The 23,889-nt window shown below is 43.4% G+C and overlaps 1 protein-coding gene across 1 annotated transcript in view; it reads right to left on the reverse strand.

Annotated features, from left to right (window-relative positions):
• The window catches only part of LOC115046085 (protein NLRC3-like), a 57,422-nt gene extending 37,789 nt beyond the window's left edge, over positions 1-19,633 (reverse strand). The window contains 4 exon segments of the mRNA XM_029506209.1: positions 14,355-14,531; positions 15,468-15,641; positions 17,606-19,391; positions 19,525-19,633. Coding sequence (XP_029362069.1) covers positions 14,355-14,531; positions 15,468-15,641; positions 17,606-19,391; positions 19,525-19,573 — 2,186 coding nt within the window. The 5' untranslated portion in view covers positions 19,574-19,633.
• Positions 19,634-23,889: the final 4,256 nt, after the last annotated feature.

Genomic DNA, 23,889 nt, shown 5'->3' on the forward strand with positions numbered 1-23,889 from the left:
CCCCTTTACGCTGATTTACTGCTGAATCGTGCGTACTTAAAGAAGAAACGTGGTGATGCACACAGGATTATACATCGTGGCCATATTCTTAACTGGAACACGAACAGACATGGCCACGATGTATAATCCTCACCCTACCTGGATTATTTCTCCATAACGATCGGGTCGTTCTACATCATATATCATCATATATCTTGGTCGTATTATTACCTGAACACGCATTCAGAACACGCAGTCAGAGTTTGGATGTCTTCTGTGGAAATCACTTACAACAACACGGTCCAACTCCTCATCTCAAAATACAGGTCTGTCTTTCTGCACACCCCAAAAAAAAAAAAAAAAAACATTAATGTCCCGGTCCTTGTGTGTGTTGTTGTGTCTGAAGCGGTTGAGTACTTCATCTACATTTGCGGTCAATATCTTTGTGCAGAAATAAAGCCAACAAGTTAAATAAATTCCTCTGGCCCCATGTCACTTTCTCTGTGACCTGACTGCAGCTGGAGCCCTCTCCGTCTCCTCCTTTCTGATGGAGCTCCCAAACTCAGCTGTTTCTGTCAAAGATAGCGTTTTGTGTCAGGCTTTAATACAAGCTAGGCTAATGGACGTTAGCATTAGAGCTGTCCAGTTAGCTTACGTTACAAGCTAACGACCCTGTTTCTTACCTTTCTCTACGTTTCTCGTCCCAAATTCACCGTCACCACCTTTTTAGAAAACATTTGCATAGAAAAAATATGTGTTGGGGGGGTGTGACAATTAGGAAGAAAACAAGTTAGAAACTTTTGTAACTCAAATAATACATAATCTTAACGATCACTTTTTCCCTCCTTCCATAACAAATCATCTTTGGTGATTCCTTCGCTCTTTTACTGGTCTAGTCTGTGGACGTCCTGTCTCCGGTCTGGTCTCGGTCCGTTCCTGGAAGGGTGCCGTCACCGGTCTGGTGTGGTTCGGTCTCGGTCCTGTGGGGGCGCCGCAGTCCAATACTCGCAACCAATTAGCTCCGTAGACACGTTCAGGTGCCCGCACCGGGAATGGACCTTCACATTACATTCATTTAGAGTTACCATTACATTTGCATCATGTATACATATTAACATTGTACATTACATTGTACATTCACATCACATACCCTAGCCGAGAATCGACCCCTCCCACTTAAGTGCGGGTCGGCAGCGTTACCGCTGCGCCACAGCGCTGCTGGAGTTACAGCACACATTTGCTCCACGTCACCTGACCTGACGTGATGACGTAAAACCCAAAGTGAGCTGGGATTGGCTCCAGCACCCCACGTGACCTATTCTTCTTAGCTCCGAATCCACATCTGTTGACTTGTTAATAATTCTTATGAGTAAATAAATACCACGCTTTGTTGCTGATTTTTTGTTGTGTATATGCTACAGTTTAACTGGTTTATCGATCAGTGATAATTATGTAGACATATAGCCTATTTTATGGGCACGTCGTGCAAGAGATAACAGATCACGTGCAGGCTTCCAGGAAAAAATATTTGAAGTGTTCAGTGAACGGATCATTGACTTTCGTAGTGGGAACACCTTTCAGCCTGCAAGGTTGTTGCCCAGAATGAGGATAACCCCCACAACTGTGACCTGTGACCAGACTACACTTTAAATACACAGTATGCAGGGGTGCCCTGAGGTAGGCCATTTCACAACCATGTATTAATGCATCACCACCAGGGAAAGTCTCTTCAGACAAAGGTAGCACTACTTGTAGGAAAATGGACTATGATCCCACAAAATGTGAATCAGTACAGCAGGATCAGATTCAGACAGTGCTACAAAGCCGTCAATGATAAATGGTTCAAAGCCTAAAGGCTTGGAAAGTGGATGAATGAACAGCACTGTGGTTGCTCAGAGTCAACGGCAGAGAATGAGCAAAGCACATACCCAATTAAGGCCACAGGTTTAGGTTTCTGCTCTTTGTTTAAAACAGGGCAGTCAGCTACAATATTGCCTGGCTTCTTGCAATTGAAACAACTCCTATCTGAGCCTTCATTTTTAGAGCCAGAAATTTTGTTAGAAGCATAGGAAGCGGGACTACCACTGGAAACCTTACTGGGAAGACGAGATCTCTGTACAACTGCATGAATCTTACTTTCAGCGTGAAACTTGTCACTAAACATACTATACGCCAATACAGCAGTGTCCTCCACAGTTTGTGCTCTCTGCTCACTTAGATAAGTGGAAACCACCTCTGGAACACAAGTTTTTAGCTCTTCCAGAAGAATTGATTGCAGCAAATGCTCTTTTGTGTCCACTTTTAGAGAGGTGCACCAACGGTCAAACAAAATCTCTTTTTCCCCTAACAAATCACACGCAGGTTTGCCTTTCACCTTTGGAGTAGCCACGAAAACGTTGTCTATAAGCTTCTGGCACATGTTCATAGGCACACAATATAGCAGCTTTAACAGTATCATAATCTGTACTTTGATCAAAAGTCAATGAAGAGTACACATCCTGAGCTTCACCCACAAGAATACACTGCAACAACAATGTCCAGTTGTGCTTTGGCCACTCCAATGTGGTTACCACTCACTCAAAATGTGAAAAATATCAGTTCATGCTGCCTGAGGTGCTGTCTTTACTTTGCCTCAATCTCCAATTCTAACTTCATCAACTGCAGCTTTAACCCTAGCTCCCTCACTCTTAAGAGTTTCGTTCTCAGTAGCTTCATGTTCACTCTGTTGCAACTCACCTCGCTCCTGTTCTCCCTCAGAGGATGCAAAAGCCTGCTGATCAGGCAACTCAAATTTTTCAGACAAAATACCCTGCTCAATCAGACCAGCAATAATCTTTTTATGCAATTCCTCTTTCATTAAAGTACCTTGAACACCAATATTATAGTGCTTTGCTACCAAACAAGATCTTTTATTGTGCAACATAAAGGTTGCTGATGTGTTGGTGAGAACCAGGTAAACTGTAGTGCTGGGTCTGGATAATAGTAGTCGATCTGTGTCCTCATCTGAATCAGGGATGGCAGGAAGGGAGATGAATCAGGCCACCGGTCTGGTGTGGGTCCGATCCTTCACCAACACATCTGCTGATGTAGTGCACTATCCGGCTGCCCCATCAAGAGGACACTTGGTGTCACTGGGACATTACTGCTTTTCAAGTTTGTTGTCTGCTGCTGGGTGGATGCTTTGAAAGCCACAGCAGGAAACTCATTATGAAGATACTTAATCCACTTTTCCATTATTTCCTTTGACACTAAATACATTTTATTGAGTACCAAAATGATTTTCTCGTTGGTTCCAATTTGAATAATTGCCTGCTCCACCTGAGGACATCTGCAGCCAAGAGGGACACGTGCATCCAAAATTTCCAAAATTACATCTGCAGCTTCTACTACCTTTTTAAATTTTCTTTAATACACCTTTCTTGAATTCTCATTTTCAAAATTAAAATGCTTCTCCAAACTCTGCATTTCTGTTTCCCTCTGTTCAAACTCTCTCTGTCTCTGTACAATGTCATTCTGAAAGCTTTCCAATTCCTCCGCTTCATCAGCTTTACACGAAGCAGCCCAGTCATGTCTCCTGGTGGACTCAGGGGAAGGTGGGAAGGTGGGAAGGTCTCACTAGCCGCTTCACGCCTCCTGTCATATCCTTCATTTCGTCTGTCGGCGTACTCATCTTCTTGTAAATCGAGGGCTGGGTCCCACTGCACTTGGTGTGGAGGATATAGACTGGGTGAGAAATCAATAACATGTCTCTGTATTAATACAACCATTGTTATTCTCAGCAGAGAACATATTTAGCTGGGAGACAGCACAGTACCACACTTAGAGCACAGATTAGCATACTACCCCAAGCATTATAACTCAAATTAAACCAATAATAACTGAATAAGATATAGAGACTGAACACAACAAAGATAGATGAGGGTGCATTCATTTCCATTATTTAGCGGTACACGTAAACAATACATATACATATAATGCTACTCTAGCTAGTTAGCACGCTAACCGCTAGCATGTCGACCGCTAGTATGCTAAGCGCTAACGTTAGCATGCCAGGTACCAACTGTGTAACGACACAACACTTAACGTTGACTATATCAACTATATTTATGCACTTACTTACTAACATGTCTAATGTCCCAGTCGAGAACTAACCCAGTTTCCTACTACCTTACTTTACCTAAGTATCTTCAGTGATGCACCCGGGCATGCCAGGGGCCACCCCAGGGCTATCACACAAAATAATTAAGTGGTGCTGGTCTCTCCAGCAGCCGCCGCTTCACTCAACTGTGTGACTTCAAACCTACCTCATGTGACTTGCAGGTGATCTGAACAAAAGGGCCAGCCTAAATAGACTCAGCCCTCTCGTCAGCACAGGTGTCTGTCGATGAGATGATCGACCAAGAGGAATCAACAAGATTAACAGGAAACACCAAAATAAAACTGGATGTAAACACTGAATGGAACAACAAATAAATCATCAAAGATGTTAAGCCGATGATTATACAATACAATTGCATTCGGTGTTTAGATTTTAAAGCTATGAGCTAGTTGCTTGACCTCCACTTGTAAAATAGATTATAACAATACATTTTTAACATCGTCAGCAGTGTCACTTAAAAACGAAAAAATCTATTTTGCTCGATGTTGACATAACTGTAAGTGTCTTCCTGTTTCAGTCAGTGAAAGAACGTAGAATACGAATACAAAAATTAGTATTATACATGATAGTTAAACATTTTATTTTAACATTATTATTATTATTATTATTATTATTATTATTATTATTATTATTATTATTATTATTATTATTATTATTATTATTATATAACGTTATTATTTTAACAAAACAGTCGTCCCTGACGTTCTTCAGCATGCCATCATGAAACACATAAAAAGGAGCGCATCCTCAATATTGCGCTTTGTGTGCGCTGTGGGGCTGGCTGCCTCCGGCCGAGAAGAGAGGGCAGACTGGACACAGTTGGCTCAGGGGTATGTACTGGTTCAGGAATCCCTATAACAACAACAACAACAACAACAACAACAACAACAACAACAACAACAATAAGAAGAAGAACAAGAATCGGCTAATTATAATAATAATAATAGTAATAGTGAAAGGGTCGCGGAGAAAAAGGCAGCACAGGACATAACAGTGGAGCAGCAGGAGGAAAACACAGGACAGCGGTGCTCACCTGGCCCACGTCAGCCGTGAAGAGAACATCTGGATCCACAGTATCCAATGAAAGTCGACTCATTTTCTTCAGTATAGACCTATTTTCATGTAGGTCACTGTCCAAGTTTTGAAGCATTTCCAAGGCCATGGCAGCTGTCATCTTTCTGTTCCTTCGCTCATATATTTTAGACATTGTCTGGTCTCTTTACTCTAAACTTTGACATATACAATGGTACAAATACAGCTCTCTGCATAATCCCAGACCGATCGTGACTTGACAGACAGTGATAGCAACTAAAACTGCGACATAAATCGCGGGAAATATGAACTCCAATACCGTGAAATTCCGTGCGGTCAATATGACCGCTTATGGACGAAATAGGTAAAAATGATCATATCTGCTTTGTCTTCTGTGTTATTTATAAAAAAAAAAACATTTTATATTACAATACGGACTCGTTTAGGAAAAGTCAAGTACCAGCAGGATTGTTTGTTATTATTCGACAAAGTCATTGTACATAGAAATTTCAAAACGGTCACAATGACCGTCTTGGCCGTTGTAGCCACCAGGACCAGGAAGTGCCGTTATACAATGGGTAAGTAACTGTAAAACAGTAATACAGCAGACATGTTGAATTGTCAAAGCCACCACACAAACAATGATAATGTTGTTTAGGTGTCTTGAATGAATTTATTAATAATACCATATTTCATTTGTTCTAAATCAAACAGATCCAGCGTGACGAGTGCGACAGGTGGTTCCATAGCTTATGTCTGTCCATGGAGAGTGAGGAAGTAAAGCAAACCATGGATAAAAACTGGAAATGTCCGTTATGCCTTTGAATCACTGACACAAGGGAAATGATTGTAAGCTGCAATGATCGGGCCGTGTACCCCGATCCCTGTCTGGGCAGGCTGCAGTCGAGTGGCTTTTACCGGTACAGGACTGTCACACTGTTTTATGTTTTTGGAAATAATATTGTCTTTATGAAGAAATAAAAACAACCAGACAACATAAAAACAAGTCATTGTATTGCTATTACTGTTATGATCATGTCACTCCGCTGGTTGCATGAGATAAGCCTCTTGATTTTCCATTTTAAATCTGCAAATACTTTTTATAATATTTGTTTCCGTAAATATTAGTATTTTAGCTGAATAGCTTCCAGGTCATGTGACCATTTGACTCGAAATCAGTGTGGGATCACAGTACTGCACCGGCTGCATGACATACACCTCTTGGCTTTCCATTTCAGATCTGAAAATATTTTTATTTTTGCTGTTAATATTAACGTATTAGCTCAATAGCTTCCAAGTCACGTAATATGTTCCAGCACAAAACCTTTGTTGGAAGATATTGATACTTGTTGACACTGTCCGCTGTTATTGCCATTGAACACAGTAGTAGATATCATTTTTTTTTATTTTGAAAACAAGAAGCTGGTACACGCTGCAGCCGTCTTCATCTGCCTGTGTTTAACAAAGTCTACAATACGGGTGCACTTGAAATGTTGCAGTGACTGGTGAAGGTCTGCCGAATATCCAACTTAAAACTAACGTCACTGTCAAAAGGGCTCACGGTGGATGAATGAAAACAGCCAAAAACTACACCCACGGAGGAATCCAGGCCACGCCTACTTTAAACACGGCAAATAAACGCTCCTCCTCCCTGGTAGTTTGAGTCGCTCAGCCCACTGTTTCTCTCTAAAATGCAATTACTACTAATGATTACTAAAATCGACGGGATATTCAATACACAATTTTAATACACAAATACAAAATACAAAACTGGCAGTGATACATGAAGTAAAACCTTCCCAGCGGTCTGAGCTTTGGCACCGTCCGACGTCCGGGGGACCAACAGCCGCACCACAAGCTGCCAGTGTGCCCGCAAACAAAAGCAGACAGCTCCCTCCAACAACAAACCCTCTTTAACTCACCTCATCCGTGATTGAGCTCCACCACAGATTTATTACAATATGTTCATTCACTTCGACACTTTCATTTTCCATGTTCGTTCCAAATAAACAATTTGATTTCTGTGTCAATTCGCGCATGAGGAATAAACTATGCGCACGGGAAGGCGCCTTTGCGCATGCGCGCCACTGTGCCTTCTGGAAACTGTGCCTTAAGGAAGAACGCGCGACCGTAAATGCCTTTGATGTGTGACGGCCTTTGTTACGTCACAGAGTAGGAAGTAAGTAGAACTCCATGTTGACCTAACATTCATACAAGTGACTCCAAGAGAACTAAAAGCACAGAGAGGATTCAAACTCCGCTCAACATTTACAGGAGACTTCACATCGACAATGGACCGATCCAGATCACAGATGGACAACACTGCCCTCATCTCAGCCAAGGAGCTTTTACCCATCATCAATAAGTATTTGAGGAGATTCTCTGCAGTACAGTGGAACCTGTTGGCTGCAGGGATCCAGGACTCGGCCACAACAGCTACGCTGGCTGACCTTTGTACAGAGGTGGTCCAGACCCTCTGTACCATTGTCCTCAGACTTCTCACTCCCACCATCGAGCAGAGCTTTCATAGGAAGGAAGCACCAGCTGAAATCAGCTCAAATTTGGAGAATATCAACTCAAACGTTGGAGATCTGCTCTCTGACAGCTTTGCTGTGGCTCTTAGCGTGGAGCAGGTGAAATGCGACAGCGCCGCGCAGCTAACAACTTTAGTTGAAAAGGAAGTTTCAGAGAAGCTCAACTCCATTGTGTCTGAGGCCCTCAGTAGCTCCGTTTGGCCTGAAGAGCCGGCTGTTTTTGTGAGCGGTTCCGTGTCCAGCATCAGCTCCCTGGGTCTAATGGTGTCTCAAGTGTCCAAATGTCTGAGAAGATGTTTGAATAAGGTGAAATTCCAGTGCCTGGGAGAGTGTTGGCATCCGAAGATAAGCTCATCTGAGAAAGTCCCTGAGTCAGCACCAGAGACCCCAGAAACGAAAGAACAGGAGCACTGCGACTCACCGCTGAGTGTAAAATCAAAGATTTCTGTCCACTCAGCCACCGAGGCTGTCACCAACATTTTTCTGAAATGGTCCAGTGAAAACCAAGACGCAGCAGAAGAGCAGAAACACTCTCCTCTGTCTGACATCTCTCTGGATGCCCAGGATGCAGCGTCTGACATAGTCAAACTCATAATAGATGATCTCCATTATGAAAACTTTGAATATGTTGCTGGATGCAGCCAGAAGACCAGCTCTCCCAGACATCATTTTAATCTGAGGCCAATTTTGCACAGGGTCAGAGAGTTTTTCCTTTCACAGGACGAACCTTCAGAAAACATCACAGATGGAGACCAGATCAAAGACAAAAACAGATTTTCCTGCTTTGCCAAGAAGCAGTATAAAAAAATGACGGCAGAGCTGAAGAAAAGATTTAAGGCACAAAAGCCAAAGTTCCTGGTGAGTCTCACGCAGGATTCAGGCTCCCCTCAGCTGCTAACCCGGCAAACACCTGAACCTACCCGTCCATTCAGCAGGATGGAAGTCATCAGTGTAGGATCAAAACCGTCCAAAGTCGGTGTCAAGGCCATAAACTCTGATGTGAGCAGTTTGTTTGAGATGCTAAACCAAACGAAGGATCCTGCAGCATGTCTCAGCAAGACACTAGAAGACATCAAGGCCAGCGGAGAGCTCAGAAAATTTTCAAGGGAACTAGTCGATAGAATATACTCTCATCTGGCGACTGGCCTGACAGATGAGATGCCCATTGTTTCAGTGGGCAGCTGTCTTTCTGACTCTGTCATCCCAAAATTGACCGTGAAGAGAGAGGCCGCTCAGTCAAAGTTCTCACCTGAGGTCCTCTACGCCATGACCGAGGACGCTGTGGAAACATTTCTACAGAAGGTGCTTCTCTGGATGGACAGAGAAGAATCTGATAGGAAGAGCTACAGTGATGAAGTGTCAAATGTATTAAATGACATCGTGGAGGTCGTCACAGAGATGCTGTCCACATCACAAGAGGAGGACACCATAATGCCAGACTCCCCTCAAGGTAACAATGAGCCCAAAACAACAGGTCACACACCACATCCTTGTGAGGCGGCAGCCTCTAAATCTGTCTGTATTGAGGTGTTGGATGAAAGGGTTGATGTTCATGAGGTGACCTCACAGAGAGCATCTTGTGACAAAGTCTCTGAGCCTCCATCACTTTCTCACCACAGTCCTAAAGGATGCGGCCCCAGTCTGGGTTTGACCCCCGAGGAGGCAGGTAAGGGGCTCTTAGCGCAGTCAAGGGAGAGCTCCTCTTCTGTAACGGAGGAGATGACCAACGCCTTCATGACTTCGCTTTTCCTGAGGCTCCTCACAAAAGTCCCCAACATGACCAATGTGTCCGGAGAGATAGCTGTCAACGCTCTCACCCAGCGCCTGTCAGACATGGCACTGGAAGAAATCAACGCCCGCAACTCCCAGAACAAAGTTAAGACAATCAACCAGGCTATGACTGAAGAACTTCATTTGGTGTTTAACCCTCCAAAAAAACTGCTGAGGGTGGCAGTATCTGAGGAGCCATTTTTTGATGAAGCGGTTGTGGCATTACTGCAGCAGTTTGTTGATGAGCCCCTCACTGATCCACCCAGAAAGAAGAAATCCAAACTGGCCAGATTTTTCTCAGCAGTAAGGAAAGCTTTCATCAGGCCCTTCAAGTGCTGCAGGTAGAGTGACTCAACCTCCTCCACCAACACCACCATCATCATCATCGACAACAACAACACCACCATCATTATCACCGACAACAACACCATCATCATCATCGACAACAACACCACCAACAACAACACCACCATCATCATCACCGACAACAACACCACCAACACCACCATCATCATCACCGACAACAACACCACCAACATCACCATCATCACCACCAACATCACCATCATCACCGACAACAACACCACCAACACCACCATCATCATCACAGACAACAACACCACCAACATCACCATCATCATCTCCGACAACAACACCACCAACATCACCATCATCACCACCAACAACAACACCACCATCATCACCACCAACAACACCACCAACATCACCATCATCACCACCAACAACACCATCACCATCACCAACACTTAATTTCACATGCTGTTTGGGTTTACCCCGGGTGCTCCGGTTTCCCCAACTTCTTTTTTTATAAATAATAAAAAAATAAATCACAATTGCATATAAATTTCCCAGTTGTGTATCTGTCATTAGTGAAAATGAGACTGAATGTATATGTATGTATTGGGTTTGAGTTTCACATCATTACATCAAGAGGAGCTCCACAGTAGATGTAGGACTAATCTGCATTAGCCCAGTCCAATACTCGCAACCAATTAACTCCGTAGACACGTTCAGGTGCCCACACCGGGAATGGACCTTCACATTACGTTACATTACATTACATACATTTAGAGTTACCATTACATTTACATCGTTACATTTACATAATGTATACATATTAATATTATCATCACAAACCCCAGGGGTAAATTACATTATACTGTACATTGTACATTCACATCACATACCCTAGGAATCGAACCCCTCCCACCTAGGTGCGGGGCCAGCTTTACCGCTGCACCACAGCACTGCTGCGCTACTTCACCACTTCACATTCACGTCACCTGACCAAACCGTGATGACGTAAAACCCAAAGTGAGCTGGGATTGGCTCCAGCACCCCACGTGACCTATTCTTCTTAGCTCCAGTCCACGCCTGTTGACTTGTTAATAATTCTTATGAGTAAATAAATACCACGCTTTGTTGCTGAATTTTTGTTGTGTATATGCTACAGTTTAACTGGTTGATCGATCAGTGATAATTATGTACATCGTGCAAGAGATAACAGATCATGTGCAGGCTTCCAGGAAAAAATATTTGAAGTGTTCAGTGAATGGATCATTGACTTTCATATAAATCACGCGCTTACTTGGAACTAACCCAGGACATAAATTAATTCCCAACCCAGTTTCTGAGTGTATGTTCTTTATGGTAAAATGGACAAACTTGTGTTCAATGACTTCGTGAATTATGAAAAATACGGACACTAACTAAGCTGTTGAGAGAAATTGTTGAGGTCATGACAAATAAGCTCCTGGCTGATATGGGCACAAGGTTTGTTATTGTTTCATTTGGTGCCGAGTTTAAATGCGGTGCGCTTCTTGAATTGATATAATGTAATGTAAAGTTGCATTTTCTAATACAGAAGATGTATTATTGAGAACATTATTTCATATGATTTATTTATTTGTCCACAAAGACTTGAAAAGAGAGCTATTATTGTACAAGTTGATTTTTCTAACACAGAAGAGACATTATTTCCATCATAATTTTATTCCAGAGATTTTACATTTATTTTGCACACACACACACACACGTTGTATTTCTACTATTGAGGCATAATGAAGAATGTTTAGTAACCTCTGAGAAGCCTATCTGAATTTATGTCTTTGAGAGATGTTATTTTGTAATATAACAAAATATTCCTTCCATACATAAAAATATATTAAAATTATAAGGAATCTTTGAGTAAACTGTGAGTATAATTTTAGTAGGCTATCTCGTGGCCAGGCCGAGTGTCCTCTTTTTTTGGAAATCAAAAATGGTCACCCTACCCAAGCTAGACTGGTCGTCGGCTGAAGTGGCTGTCGGTCTGGCTCGTCCCTCTTCAGCAGCAGTGTTGTCTTTTGAGCGATTGTGTTGGTTATTGAGTTAATGTCCGAATTATTCTTCTCTTTTCTAATGAAAACAGACTGGAGCAGCACAAGCGGCCCTGGTTACCACGGCAACTCGAGATGCTGGAGGCTGAGTGCAGTGCAGCCAAACTTGTTCCGGTCTCCAGCAGCTGCAGCTTTAAGTTGGAACTTAGCCTCTGTAGTTTAGCTGCTAATTTCTGACTCCTGAGTTTATTTTATTTTGTTGTTGTTATTTTTTCGTCAGGTCTCCTGGGGAAGCTCTCCTCTCCAGAACTTCCTCAGAACTCCACCAATTCAAGACCACATTAAATGTAATTTTTGACTACTTTTATTTGGGGGCCGACTCACGGGAGTGGTCTGGTTGTCAGCGCGAATTTGGTCCAATCAAGTATTTCCCTTTAACATCAGGGCATAGCAAGGGTGGTGTTTGGATTTATGGATTTCAATCACCCAAGTCTGATGTTATATATAAAACAAAGATAAATGTGTCCTTTTGATAAGTACAGTTTTCTCTGCTTGTTGTGGTTACTTTGGTGGACATGGTTTTATCTGATTCACTGTAAAACACAATTAAATGGTTATTAGTTAATCACAACATCACAGAACACACAACCAAATGAACCAAGAAAAGAACATGATGCTGGATGAGATCCAGAGGAGCAAATACGGTGGACTGGACTCTGTGAAGCTGATTTCAGAGCAGCTCAGTCATCTTCATAATCCTCTTCACTCTCGCCTTCACTGATATCATCATCACTTCCATCTGTGGAGAGAAGAAGAGTCAGAACTCACAAAGACTCACTTCCTCGCGACTTCAGTCCTGGTCTGACCAGATGTGAAGCAGCAGTGTCTTCTGTGTAATGATTTGGAGGTTCTTTTACTAGTTTTTAGATATCTTAACGGTCTTGAGTCCTTTTTTGAGTCCATTAGTTTTTATCCCCAGTGTTTCCTCAGGGGGGCCTTCCACAGTAGGAGTTGCTTTTGGTCCACCGATGGGGGTGCTGTGGATGGCTCCGGTCTGTGTCCTGTCTGCCTGGGTCGGGGTTTTCTTCTTTGTTGTTTTTAGCCTCTGTGAGGCACTTTGTGCTGCTTTTATGCATGATCATCTCCATACAAATAAAATTTGATTTGATATGAACAGCTGGAAGCTCAGCCCTGAAATAATTTCAGCTAAACCTCTGGATGGATGTTAAAGAGGTGGACAAATTAAAAACTGTTTCCATCTGATGATGTAATGACTTTATTTGTGTCCATGTAAACACCGGCCAGTTAATAATGCAGCCTGCTCTTATTTTGGAAAGTCCAGACTGGGACAGGCACAAATACACACAGACACTGACCTCACTTTACAGTCTCGTCTCTGCATGAGGTTCTCCAGGTCTGGATCCCTCAGGCTGTTTTCCCTCAGGTCCAGTTCTCTCAGATGGGTGGGTTTGGACTTCAGGGCTGACACCAGAGAAGAACAGCTGATCTCTGACAACCTGCAGTCCTTCAACCTGAATGCAGAATAAAAGATGTTGCTACTTGGAACTGTTCAGAGCTGATGTTTGAGAAGAATAAAACATGTTGAGCCGTAACAGAGGAACAAAGGACTCCAAATCCACCCCAACTCAACCAACAGCATGGTTAAGCCCAAGTCAAACATATTTTGGGCCCCCCATTGGTCAAATGGGGGGGCCCAATGGGGCATGGAACATAGCTCTTGGGACATGGAACATAACTTCTGGTGGGGACGAAGCCTGGGCTTGTGCCAGAGGTTGAGTGGTACCAGCTAGATGTAGTCAACACACAGCTGTGGATCAGGAACCAACCTTCTCAAGAGAGGCTGGTAAAGGGTTCTGCCCTTGTGCCTCAGGGTTGGCGAATGGGTGGTTGGCACTTGTGTACCAAACACTAGTCCCTAGGACAGGTGCTGGAACGCACCCCCATCATGGTGTCCATTGTTCAACTGGGGGACTTGACAGTGTGATCTTGAGATGTGATCTGGACCCAAGCAATTTTCACTTGTTGCGCTTCTGCACTACTCATGGCTGTTCGTCACTAGCACAATCTCTGAACAAAATGGTGTCCATTGGTTCACCTGGCACCAGGACATGCTTGGTCTTAGATCAATTATCAACTTCTAAGTCACTTTGGATGATTTGCAACTGTATGTTTTGGACACACTGGTGAAGAGAAGAGCTGAGCTGTCAACTTCACAACCACATGAGGTGGCAGAGGAGGAAGCCAGAAAGATGTGGCAGGCCCAAACAAATAATAAAGGTCTGCTAGGAATGTCTGATGTAGGACTCAGTCCTGACCTACTAATGAATTAATGGTTGATGCTTGAAGTGGTTTTCTAGGTTTGTGACATCAGTGTTGATGACCGGGGACGGGGGGGGGGGCCAGACGTCACCATGTAGACCCTCAGTGTGGATCAGTATAGTATCAGTCTCATTCCTGCCGATCATCACAATTTTAACATCACATTCAATTCAGCACAGAAATAGAAGTGTAAAGTCTGACCTCAGAGTCTCCAGTCCACAATCTGGACTCTCCAGGAAACCACACAGACTTTCCACACCTGAATCCTTCAGGTCCTGGTTGTCGCTCAGGTCCAGTTCTCTCAGATGGGAGGGGTTGGACTTCAGAGCTGAGACCAGAGACGAACAGCTGATCTCTGTCAAGCTGCAGCCGTCCAATCTGAATGAAGAATTAAAGATGTAGATAAAGTTTGATTGATCAGATTTGTCCTCATCAATGATCTTTGTGTTAGTGTACATCATCATTCATACACCTGATCATGTGAACCCAGATTGATCATCTGCAATCTGTCAATAAGCAATGTTTGATCAGACATCCATTCATTCATCTGCAACCACATATCCGTTTCCAGGTTGTGGGGTGCTGGAGCCAATCCCAGCTAATACTGTGAGGGACGGCGGGGTCACCCTGGACAGGTCGCCAGTCCATTTCAGGGCCAACATAGAGAGACAGACAAAGACCAACAACCACTCGCACTCAGACCTACAAGCAGTGACCTGACCTCAGAATCTCCAGTCTACGATCTGGACTCTCTAGAAAACTACACAGAATCTCCACTCCTGGATCCTGCAGCTGCTCGTTGTAGCTCAGGTCCAGGAGTCTCAGATGGGAGGGGTTGGACTTCAGAGCAGAGACCAGAGAAGAACAGTCGATGTCTGACAAATTGCAGAGACTCAACCTAAATAAAAAATAAAAGATGTAGATTAAGTGATTGATGATGAATAATCTAGGTGGTACTGTAGATAATTATCATGTCAACACAACATTCATACACCTGTTGATGTGAACTCAGGTTGATCAGCTGCTGCTGACCTCAGCACAGGACCTTTAAACTGACCTCACTCACCCTGAAGCTGCATGTAACTGTGACCTCAGCCAAAAGTGAACCCTCAGCAGCTTCAGCATTAGATCTGCTCAGGTTCAGCTCCAGGGGCTGAGAGCAGGTCCCATCACTGACCACTAACCCTCTGATTCAACTCTGACCTTTGACCCCTGACCAGCTGAAGTGTTGTGATGTCAAAATCAGTTTAAATCACACAAATACACAAATGACTGAAAAACAGATACAAAACCAGCAGCAGTCAGTGAACTGACCTCAGAGACTCCAGGACACAGTTTGGACTCTCCAGTCCAGAACACAGCACCTTCAGTCCTGAATCATTTAGGGGCATCCTACTCAGGTCCAGTTCTCTGAGATGGGAGGGGTTGGACTTCAGAGCTGAGGCCACGACTTCATAGTGAGTCTCTGAGAGTCCACAGAAAATCAGTCTGTAAATATAGAAAATATAAAATGTGTTGGAATCAAATCAGATTTAAAGTTTTGTTGATACAACACGAATGAAGGTCTGTTGTTCAGATCGTGTGATCTGATGCTGGAGAGGAAACAATTCTCCTCATGTCTCTCAGAGAGAGTTAGAGTCAAGACATTTCTCTGTCCAATGTTTCTAAACTGACTCCAGAAATTTTTGTTTTCGCCTGTTTGTTGCTTTGTTTGCTTCACAGAACATGACGCTGGCCTTTGACCTTTGGTGTGGAGAAGAAGACTGAAGCCTCCAATACATTCATTGATCTATACTCTTCATGACATGTTCAATAATGAGTCATTCAGCCAGCTCCTCTGTTGTTCTGCTGTGATTAGTAGTTTCCCTTCATGTCTGTGACCTTTAATTAGATGATTGTTTTGGGATTCTACCTCCCTGTTTCTGTGAGGGAGTGTGAGTTTGTGGGTGTGTCTGCGTTGTGTAGTTGAAGTCCTGGCTGCTGTTTCCTGATTGGGTCTTTGGGGCTTTAAGTGGCACGCCCAACCACCAAGATGACGTCTCCACTCTTATCACTGTAGCAGAGCAAGCTTCACATATGTCCTTTTTCTGTTTTGTGAATTTGTTGAGTACGTGTTTCTTATCTGTTGCAGCAGCACTAAGAGTAGTGATGGAGAAACCGAAGCTTGCTGAACCACTGAATAAATATGAAGCAACTGTGTTGCAATGGTTCAGTGTTTTGAAGTATTTGATTGTTAAATATGGTGACGCCTGCTGGTTAAAATTCAACGTAACATTTGCATGGAACAAAAAGGGCAAGGTCTCAAACAGCCAGGCACTGTTGAGTATGTTTAACAATTAAGGTTTTATGTGCATCTTAAAATTTTTGACAGTGTTGTCTTTAAAATGTACAATATACTTGTCTTATAATGTGATTGTGCCACAGTAAAATACTGTACGTAATAAAGATATGATTTTGCAACGTTGGGAAATACTTGTATAACTATAGTAGTAAACGCTGGTGGTGCTGGATAGATTATTTACGCGGTTCAAAGTTTTTTATTTAAAAACAAGATCATTTCATTTCAGTTTGGCTAAAGTCTGTTTCTCTTCTATGTCACTGCCTCTCCAGCTTTAGAGAAAACTCTTTCATATGGCAGTGAAATCAGTATGTCTCATGTTTGAATGTTTCTGTGCCAGTGTAAAAGTATTACTTTATGGCTGTTAATCTAATCATGTGCTAATCGTACCTAAAACTCACTATCCCTGGTTGAATATAGCAATAATGCAGGCAAAACCCATGAAGCTTAGAAGGATTGTGCGCTTTTAGTACGTATTGTGGGAGTTTGAAAACGCCGTAGCCGCGACACATTTATGATACCCACATGATGTAGTGAAGCTTCATTTGGGGAGTCACTGAATTTTTTCACATGTTGAAGCGAGGCATTGAAGCGAGCCATCTGCTTCGAGAATAACAGCACCAGGTAGAGGTGAGAAAGCCTTTTTATTTTCCAATCTTGGGTTTGTCCTATTTTTCCAGTGCTAGGAGGCTAGGTAAGGTATCTGTACTTTTGTTTGTTTCCTCTTGGTTGAGGTAAGTCCAGGGCCCCTAGTCTCTTCCTGTTTGTTGTTTTGGGTCACGCTCACACCTGAGGATAATAAAAGCTGCCTTTTAACTCAGAGCTACTGTTCAGATAAACTGTCACTCAACGCTGATGACTATTGTCATGGAAACCTGAGTCTGAGGACTCCACAGTGACAGGACTCCAGCTTTTAATTCAACCAAAAAGGCTAAATAATGAAATTAAAGTAAAAATAAATAAATACATAAATACAAAACAAAAGAGAAAATAACAGTTTCCATTCATTTGACAGCAACAGTCACAACCCTGTGAAACTATTGATGTGTGTTTTTAAAGTCACACTAAGAATAAAGTAAAGAAATGTAATTCTGTTGAACTGGTCTGGACTCACCGAGCCTTCCTGCAGTTCCTGACAGCTGGGATCAGTCTCCGTCGGCCCTGATCTGATGTGTTGTACTTCATCAGGTCCAGCTCATCCAGAACGTTCTCTGACATCTGCAGCATGTAGGCCAGAGCTGAGCAATGGATGTCAGAGACACTCCTATTTGAAATGGTGTCTGACTTCAGGAACTCTTGGGTCTCCTGGTGCACTGAACGATCGTTCATCTCCATCAGACAGTGGAAGATGTTGATGCTTCTGTCAGGAGAGGTGTCATCACTGTTCATCATTTTCAGGTTTTTGATGGTTGTTTGGACGGTCTCTGGTCTGGTCTCTGTCTGACCCAGCAGACTTCCTAAGAGTCTCTGGTTGGACTCCAGAGAGAGACCATGGAGGAATCGAACAAACAGGTCCAAGTGACCATTTTTACTTTTAAGCGATTTCCTCATGACTGCCAACAGGAAGACATCCAGGGTTGAATTGCCATGTTTGTTCCCCAGGAAGTCCTCCAGGACCTTCCTTTTCCTTTTGGCTTGACAGTAGAATATGTACACTGCAGCCAGAAACTCCTGAACGCTCAGATGAACAAAGCAGTAGACGGTTTTCTTGAAGATCACATTCTCTGCTTTGAAGATCTCAGTCAAGAGTCCGGACTTCACCAAGGCTTCTGTGACATCAAGACCACACAGCTCCAGGTCTTCTTGGTAGAACATGATCTTTCCTTTCTCCAGATGTTCAAATGCCAGCCTTCCAAGCTTCAGAAGAATTTCCCTGTCAGCCTCTGTCAGCTCCTGTGGAGTCCTCTCATGCCCCTCATGCTACTTGATCCTCTTCCTGCTGCTCTGGACCAGCAGGAAGTGTGAGTACAGGTCAGTCATGGTCTGTGGCAGCTCTCCTTGCTGGTCTGTAGTCAACATGTGCTCCAGAACTGTAGCAATGATCCAACAGAAAACTGGGACTTGACACATGATGTGGAGGCTTCTGGACTTCTTGACGTGTGAGATGATTCTGTTGAACTCTTCAGCCCTGAACCTCCTCCTGAAGTACTCCTCCTGCTGGGTGTCAGTGAAGCCTCGGACTTCTGTTAGCCTGTCAACACATGAAGGAGGGATCTGACTGGCTGCTGCAGGTCTGGAAGTGATCCAGACCAGAGCCGAGGGAAGCAGATTCCCCTGGATGAGGTTTGTCAGCAGCAGGTGGACCGATGACTCCTGTGTGACGTCAGACACGACCTCTCTGTTGGTAAAGTCCAGTGAAAGTCTGCTTTCATCCAGGCCATCCAAAATGAACAGAACTTTACAGGCAGCCAGCTGTTCTGCTGCGATCTTCTGTAATGTTGGATGGAAAACATGGAGCAGCCTGAGAAGACTGTACTGCTGATCTCTGATCAGGTTCAGCTCCCTGAATGAAAGCAGAACCAGCAGACTGACATCCTGGTTCTCCGAGCCCTCTGCCCAGTCCAGACTGAACTTCTGCACCAAGAAGGTTTTTCCAACACCAGCGACACCAGTGGTCAGAACCAGTCTGATGGGACTCTGCTGGTCAGGTGAGACTTTAAAAATGTGATGACACTTGATTGTAGCATCATGGATGGTCTTCTTCTTGGAAGTTGTCTCCAGCTGCCTCACCTCATGTTGGGTATGAACGTCTTCACTCTGTCCCTCTGTGATGTAGAGCTCAGTGTAGATCATGTTGAGGAGGGTTCCACTTCCTGTTCCTGTTCCTTCAGTCACATGTTGACATCTGGTCCTCAGACTGATCTTATGTTGATCTAAGACCTCCTGCAGACAACAATCATCTGCTGACAGAGAAGAGACAACGTCAGACTGAGTACAGAGAGTTGTTGATTCTTTTCATCAGCTGCAGGAAAACTGCAGACAATCAGAAAATCTTTTTAAGTTGTGTATTTATCTACATCTTTAATTATAGACCTGTGATGTAGAGAACAGCAGGTGTTTGTTTCAGACATGAGGACGTCATCACAATGATCTTCAGACTCACTTTGGGCAGGGTTAGTCTGCGGTCCTGGCCTTGTTCTGAGTCTTTGTCCACACTGGGGACAGGAGGAGTCTCCGGAAGAACCAGACTGGTCCCACTGTGAGGTGTAGCCCTGTCTGCAGCCCCAATGTCCACATCTGGTAGAGACCGGATCCTTCAGGACATTCAGACACAGAGCGTAGCAGGACAGCTGCTCCTCCACGGAGACACCAGTCCTCTTCCTGTCTCTGTGAAGATATTTCATCATCACAAACATGTCAGAGTCACACGTCCTCCAAAACCTCAGTCCTGCTGCTCACTGAAAGCTGATTGTGGGTGTGTCAGAATCCAACTATGGAAGCTGTGGAAGTCATGATCAGACAGTTTTAAGAGTGACAGGCTGATCGACAGGAACACAAAGACACTTTGCTTTAGAAATCTGGTGGACAGAGTGTCTTCATGTTTGTGTCTCTGACTTCTGGTTGTGAACCTTCAGGCTGTCTGAAGTTTCCAGGTGTTTAGCAGATCTCTTACTGTGTGTCTGAGGGTCCAGGATCTGGACTGAAGTTTGGAGGTTTGCCTTTAGACCAGTCACTCTTTATGGACACACAGATGGATCCCGGAGACTGTGCTCTGTCCTCCTCTTCCTCCATTCTCTCACTGATCTTAAACACACACAAAGAATCAGGACAAACAGGTCTTTTTAAGTGAAGCACTCGTGAATTCAACAAACAACAACTTCACTGTCCCTCACCAGCACATCCTTCAGTTCCCTCCTTCTGCTCCGTACAGTTAGAATGGAGTCTGGGCTCTGAACAGTTTCATTTTTACCTGTTTGTTTCCTCTGCTGTTTGAGCGTCTGAGAGAGACCAGAGGCTGCAGCAGCCGGCTGTGGAATCTGCCACTGATTGCTGGAAGTCTCCCTCACACACTGTTACCTCCCCAGTTTGTCCAGGGGTATAACAAAATATATATAGTAAAAAAAAACGGGATTGAAAAGAATACTTCCTGGTTGTCTCTCCTGTTGATTGCGTCCCCTGCCCTAATGTGGATCACCTGTGTCTTGTCTATTCACTGTGTATTTAAGTCCTGTTTTCTGTGTAGTCCACTTCAGATCCTTGTCCCTTGTTCGCTTGGTGGTGTTTGTCTCGTTTGGCCTGCCTTCCCTCCTTCCTGACTCCTGCCTGTCTCTTTGCTTGTCTCTGCCCGTGTCTCCGCCTGTGTCTCTCTGTCCCTCTGCTGGTCTCTCAGTCTCTCTGCCCGTGTCCCTCGGCCTGTTGTCTTCCTGTACCTCTGCTTGTTCTCTTGAGTTATTTTGTAGTTTTGGTTTTGTGAATTAAAAGTATTTCATTTTTACCTCAACCTGGTTCCTGGCTCCTGCATGTGGGTCCTCATTCCACCACCATTCCCTCACACAACACCACCCCGTGACAGGTAAGGTAGACAGTTGGCGTGTATAGTAAAATCAGTAACACTGGTTTTACAAGTTTATTACCCAGTTTCAAGCAGGGACTTTGTCTCTTAGAGTCACATCTTGTTTTGCTTTACTCAGGTTGAGTTGCTATAGCTTGTTTAATGTGATTTACAATAATAACAAAAGCATAAGAATGGGGCTAAAAAAATATTCAATTTAACAACTTGAAATCAAAAGGCACAAGACAATTCTTGGAAAAGACTGGACACAAATCACAAGGCTAAGCTGAATACAAATGATCCCCTTCACGGTGGGATGGACACCATCTCTCCTAATCAGACCAGGTCTCCCCCAGAAAGTCTTCCAGTTATCTATGTAGCCCACGTTGTTTTCTGGACACCACCTCAACAATCAGCGGTAGAATGAAGTCATAGGCTGTACATGTCATCACTGGGTGCCAGGACCTGATAGTTTTGTGTCTGGTCTACTTCCTGTTTTATTTTGAAGTGATTTCCCTCCCAGTGTGATACACCTGTGTCTTGTTAGCCCCAGTGTCTCTAACTAGTGTTAATTGAGCAGTTTTCTTTCTTCAGAGTCTTGTTTTGTTAAGCTGTTTTTTTAAACCTCTTCTGATTTTACTTGAGAACTCTTGTACTTGGTGTTCCTGTCTCTGCATTTTGAGTCCAACTAGTCTGTCCCTGATACTGGTCAGATTTGGCAGGCGGCCAAAGAAAAACTACAGCGTTTTTGCACACTGCATTACACTCCACATTACTCTTTGTGACCTCTAGCTGCCGTGGTTGGATGTTGTAACTGCTGATGTGAATAAAACAGCTGCTCTGTTGTGTTTTACATTTATGTATGTCTGTCATAAACTTCAGCTCTTCATAATTTTAAATGCAGTTGCAGGATGACATGGTGGTGTTGCTGTTTTTTTTCTCTCCTTAAAAAAGGTTCATATTTCCTTTAAAGATAAGATCAAAACTGAAGCTCCTTATTGTAACGTGGAGGTTTGATGTGTTTGGATTGGATCACTCTTAGATGGGGATAAACAGCAAGATGGAGATGAATATCTTTCCCAAGCAGCACTTTACTTTTGTTCAAGAGAGGCTAAGTAACCTTACTTAGTAATGTCCGTTTGGTATGTTCAGTTTTGTGTCTTTGTGTGTGTATTTACCTTGTGTTGTTTAGCTTCTTTCTGACCTGTTAATTGCCTCCCTTCCTCTAATGTGATACACATATGTCTTGTTAACACTCAGTGTATATGTGATGTGCTCCTTCCATCATCTCTTCAGGGTTCTGTCAGCGTTCCAGCGTTTCCCCGTGTATACTCTCAGTGCTATCAACTGCTTTTGTGTCTTGGATTTTGTGATTTTGTACCTCTGCCCAGTGTATTGGTTTTTCTGGTTTTTGGACTTTGGACTGATTACATTTTTTGAGAACTCCCATTCACTCTGCCCTTGTCTCTGCATATTGAGTCCACCTGGTCTGTGCCTGATCATCAGGCTCTGCATTTTCAGCATATAGTTGACTCTGTGACCAAGGGAGAGCTGCTCCTCAACAGTTTTTGTTGAAATGGCTTATTGAGACTTCACCATCCAGCCCTTCCTCCAGTCACTGTCTTTGGTGCTGCTCTGTGTCTCCTGACCAAATATGACATGATCTAACTTTACTTTTGTAAGTCCAGGTATTAAGTTTTACCTCTCTAATCTCATAATGATGCTCTGAGAGCCTGCTGAGCAGTTAGACTGTTGGAGTCTCAAGCTGCTTTCTAGTCTGTTCACTGCAGAATATGAGGAGCTCAAAGACTTTTAGTTTAAGAATGTATGAAACTGAAACCAAACAGTAGACAAAATAAATAAGTCAGAAAACAGGTTACTGGTATTCATCATGTATGCAGGGACATGAATAACCGGGTTTCTCAGTGTTCCATGTAAACATCATATCCCAGTTATGCTTAAAGCCGGGATACCTAAGACCATGTAAGCACAGTAATTAACAGAGAGTGATAGCTGGAGAGGAGAGTTTGATCTTGATCTGGTTTTAAAAGTAATTTAATTGCAGCTGTATTCATTTTGGCTCTTACAAAACGTGTGTTGTTGATCTCTGTCACTGTCCTGAGGAATAAAAATGCTAGCACTTCATAAATTGCCATAAATTCTAGCTCTGTTTTCTGATTATCCAGCGCTACATGGTTTTTATAAAGGCCCCTCACATCGTCTGCTCCAACATGTATTAATAGGACTGAAGCAACAGAGATGAGTGGGATAGCCTTTTCAGTTATGTTGGTGTACTCTGTTCAGTCACTTATGCGTTCTTGGTAAGGATTACTTTAAAAAGGAGACATAGGACTGAAATGATAAAACCCTTACCCCTTGTTTTTCTGTGGGCCTAGAGGTGGAGGCCACAGGTTGGACAATGTCCTCTCGCTGCGACATTAATTAGCAAGAAGCGTCATTATTTCTAATTTTAAAAGATGGATTTAGATTTTACAATAAATTCTTTAGATTATCAAGATATCTACCCCCACAGGTCCCTCTGAATACTCCTCATTGTTTTTCTCCACCTGTGGAATAGTTTGAGAAATAAACAAAAAGGATCCAACACAGCAAACAAAGATAAGAGTACATGACAGAGTTACCTCTGTGTGGGGGTCAGCAAGGGTGTGTCCTTCAACTGTAAATTACATGAAGACTTTTCTGAGAAACAATAAACATGCATTTAGTATTTTAGCACCAAACTCTGGACAAAGAATAACTGCTGGGAGCTTCCAGGGTGTGACTGAATACCCCCTTGTATCCCCTCCAATATTTGAAAGGACCAGCTCCTCTGAGGCTGTGTGATCTGCTGGAGCGGGGCTTCCTCCGGTCTTTCTCCTCTCATTTTTCTTCTTCTTTTCTTCAGA

The sequence above is a fragment of the Echeneis naucrates genome, chromosome 7 (assembly GCF_900963305.1).
Source record: "Echeneis naucrates chromosome 7, fEcheNa1.1, whole genome shotgun sequence".
NCBI classification, from domain to species: Eukaryota; Metazoa; Chordata; class Actinopteri; order Carangiformes; family Echeneidae; genus Echeneis; species Echeneis naucrates.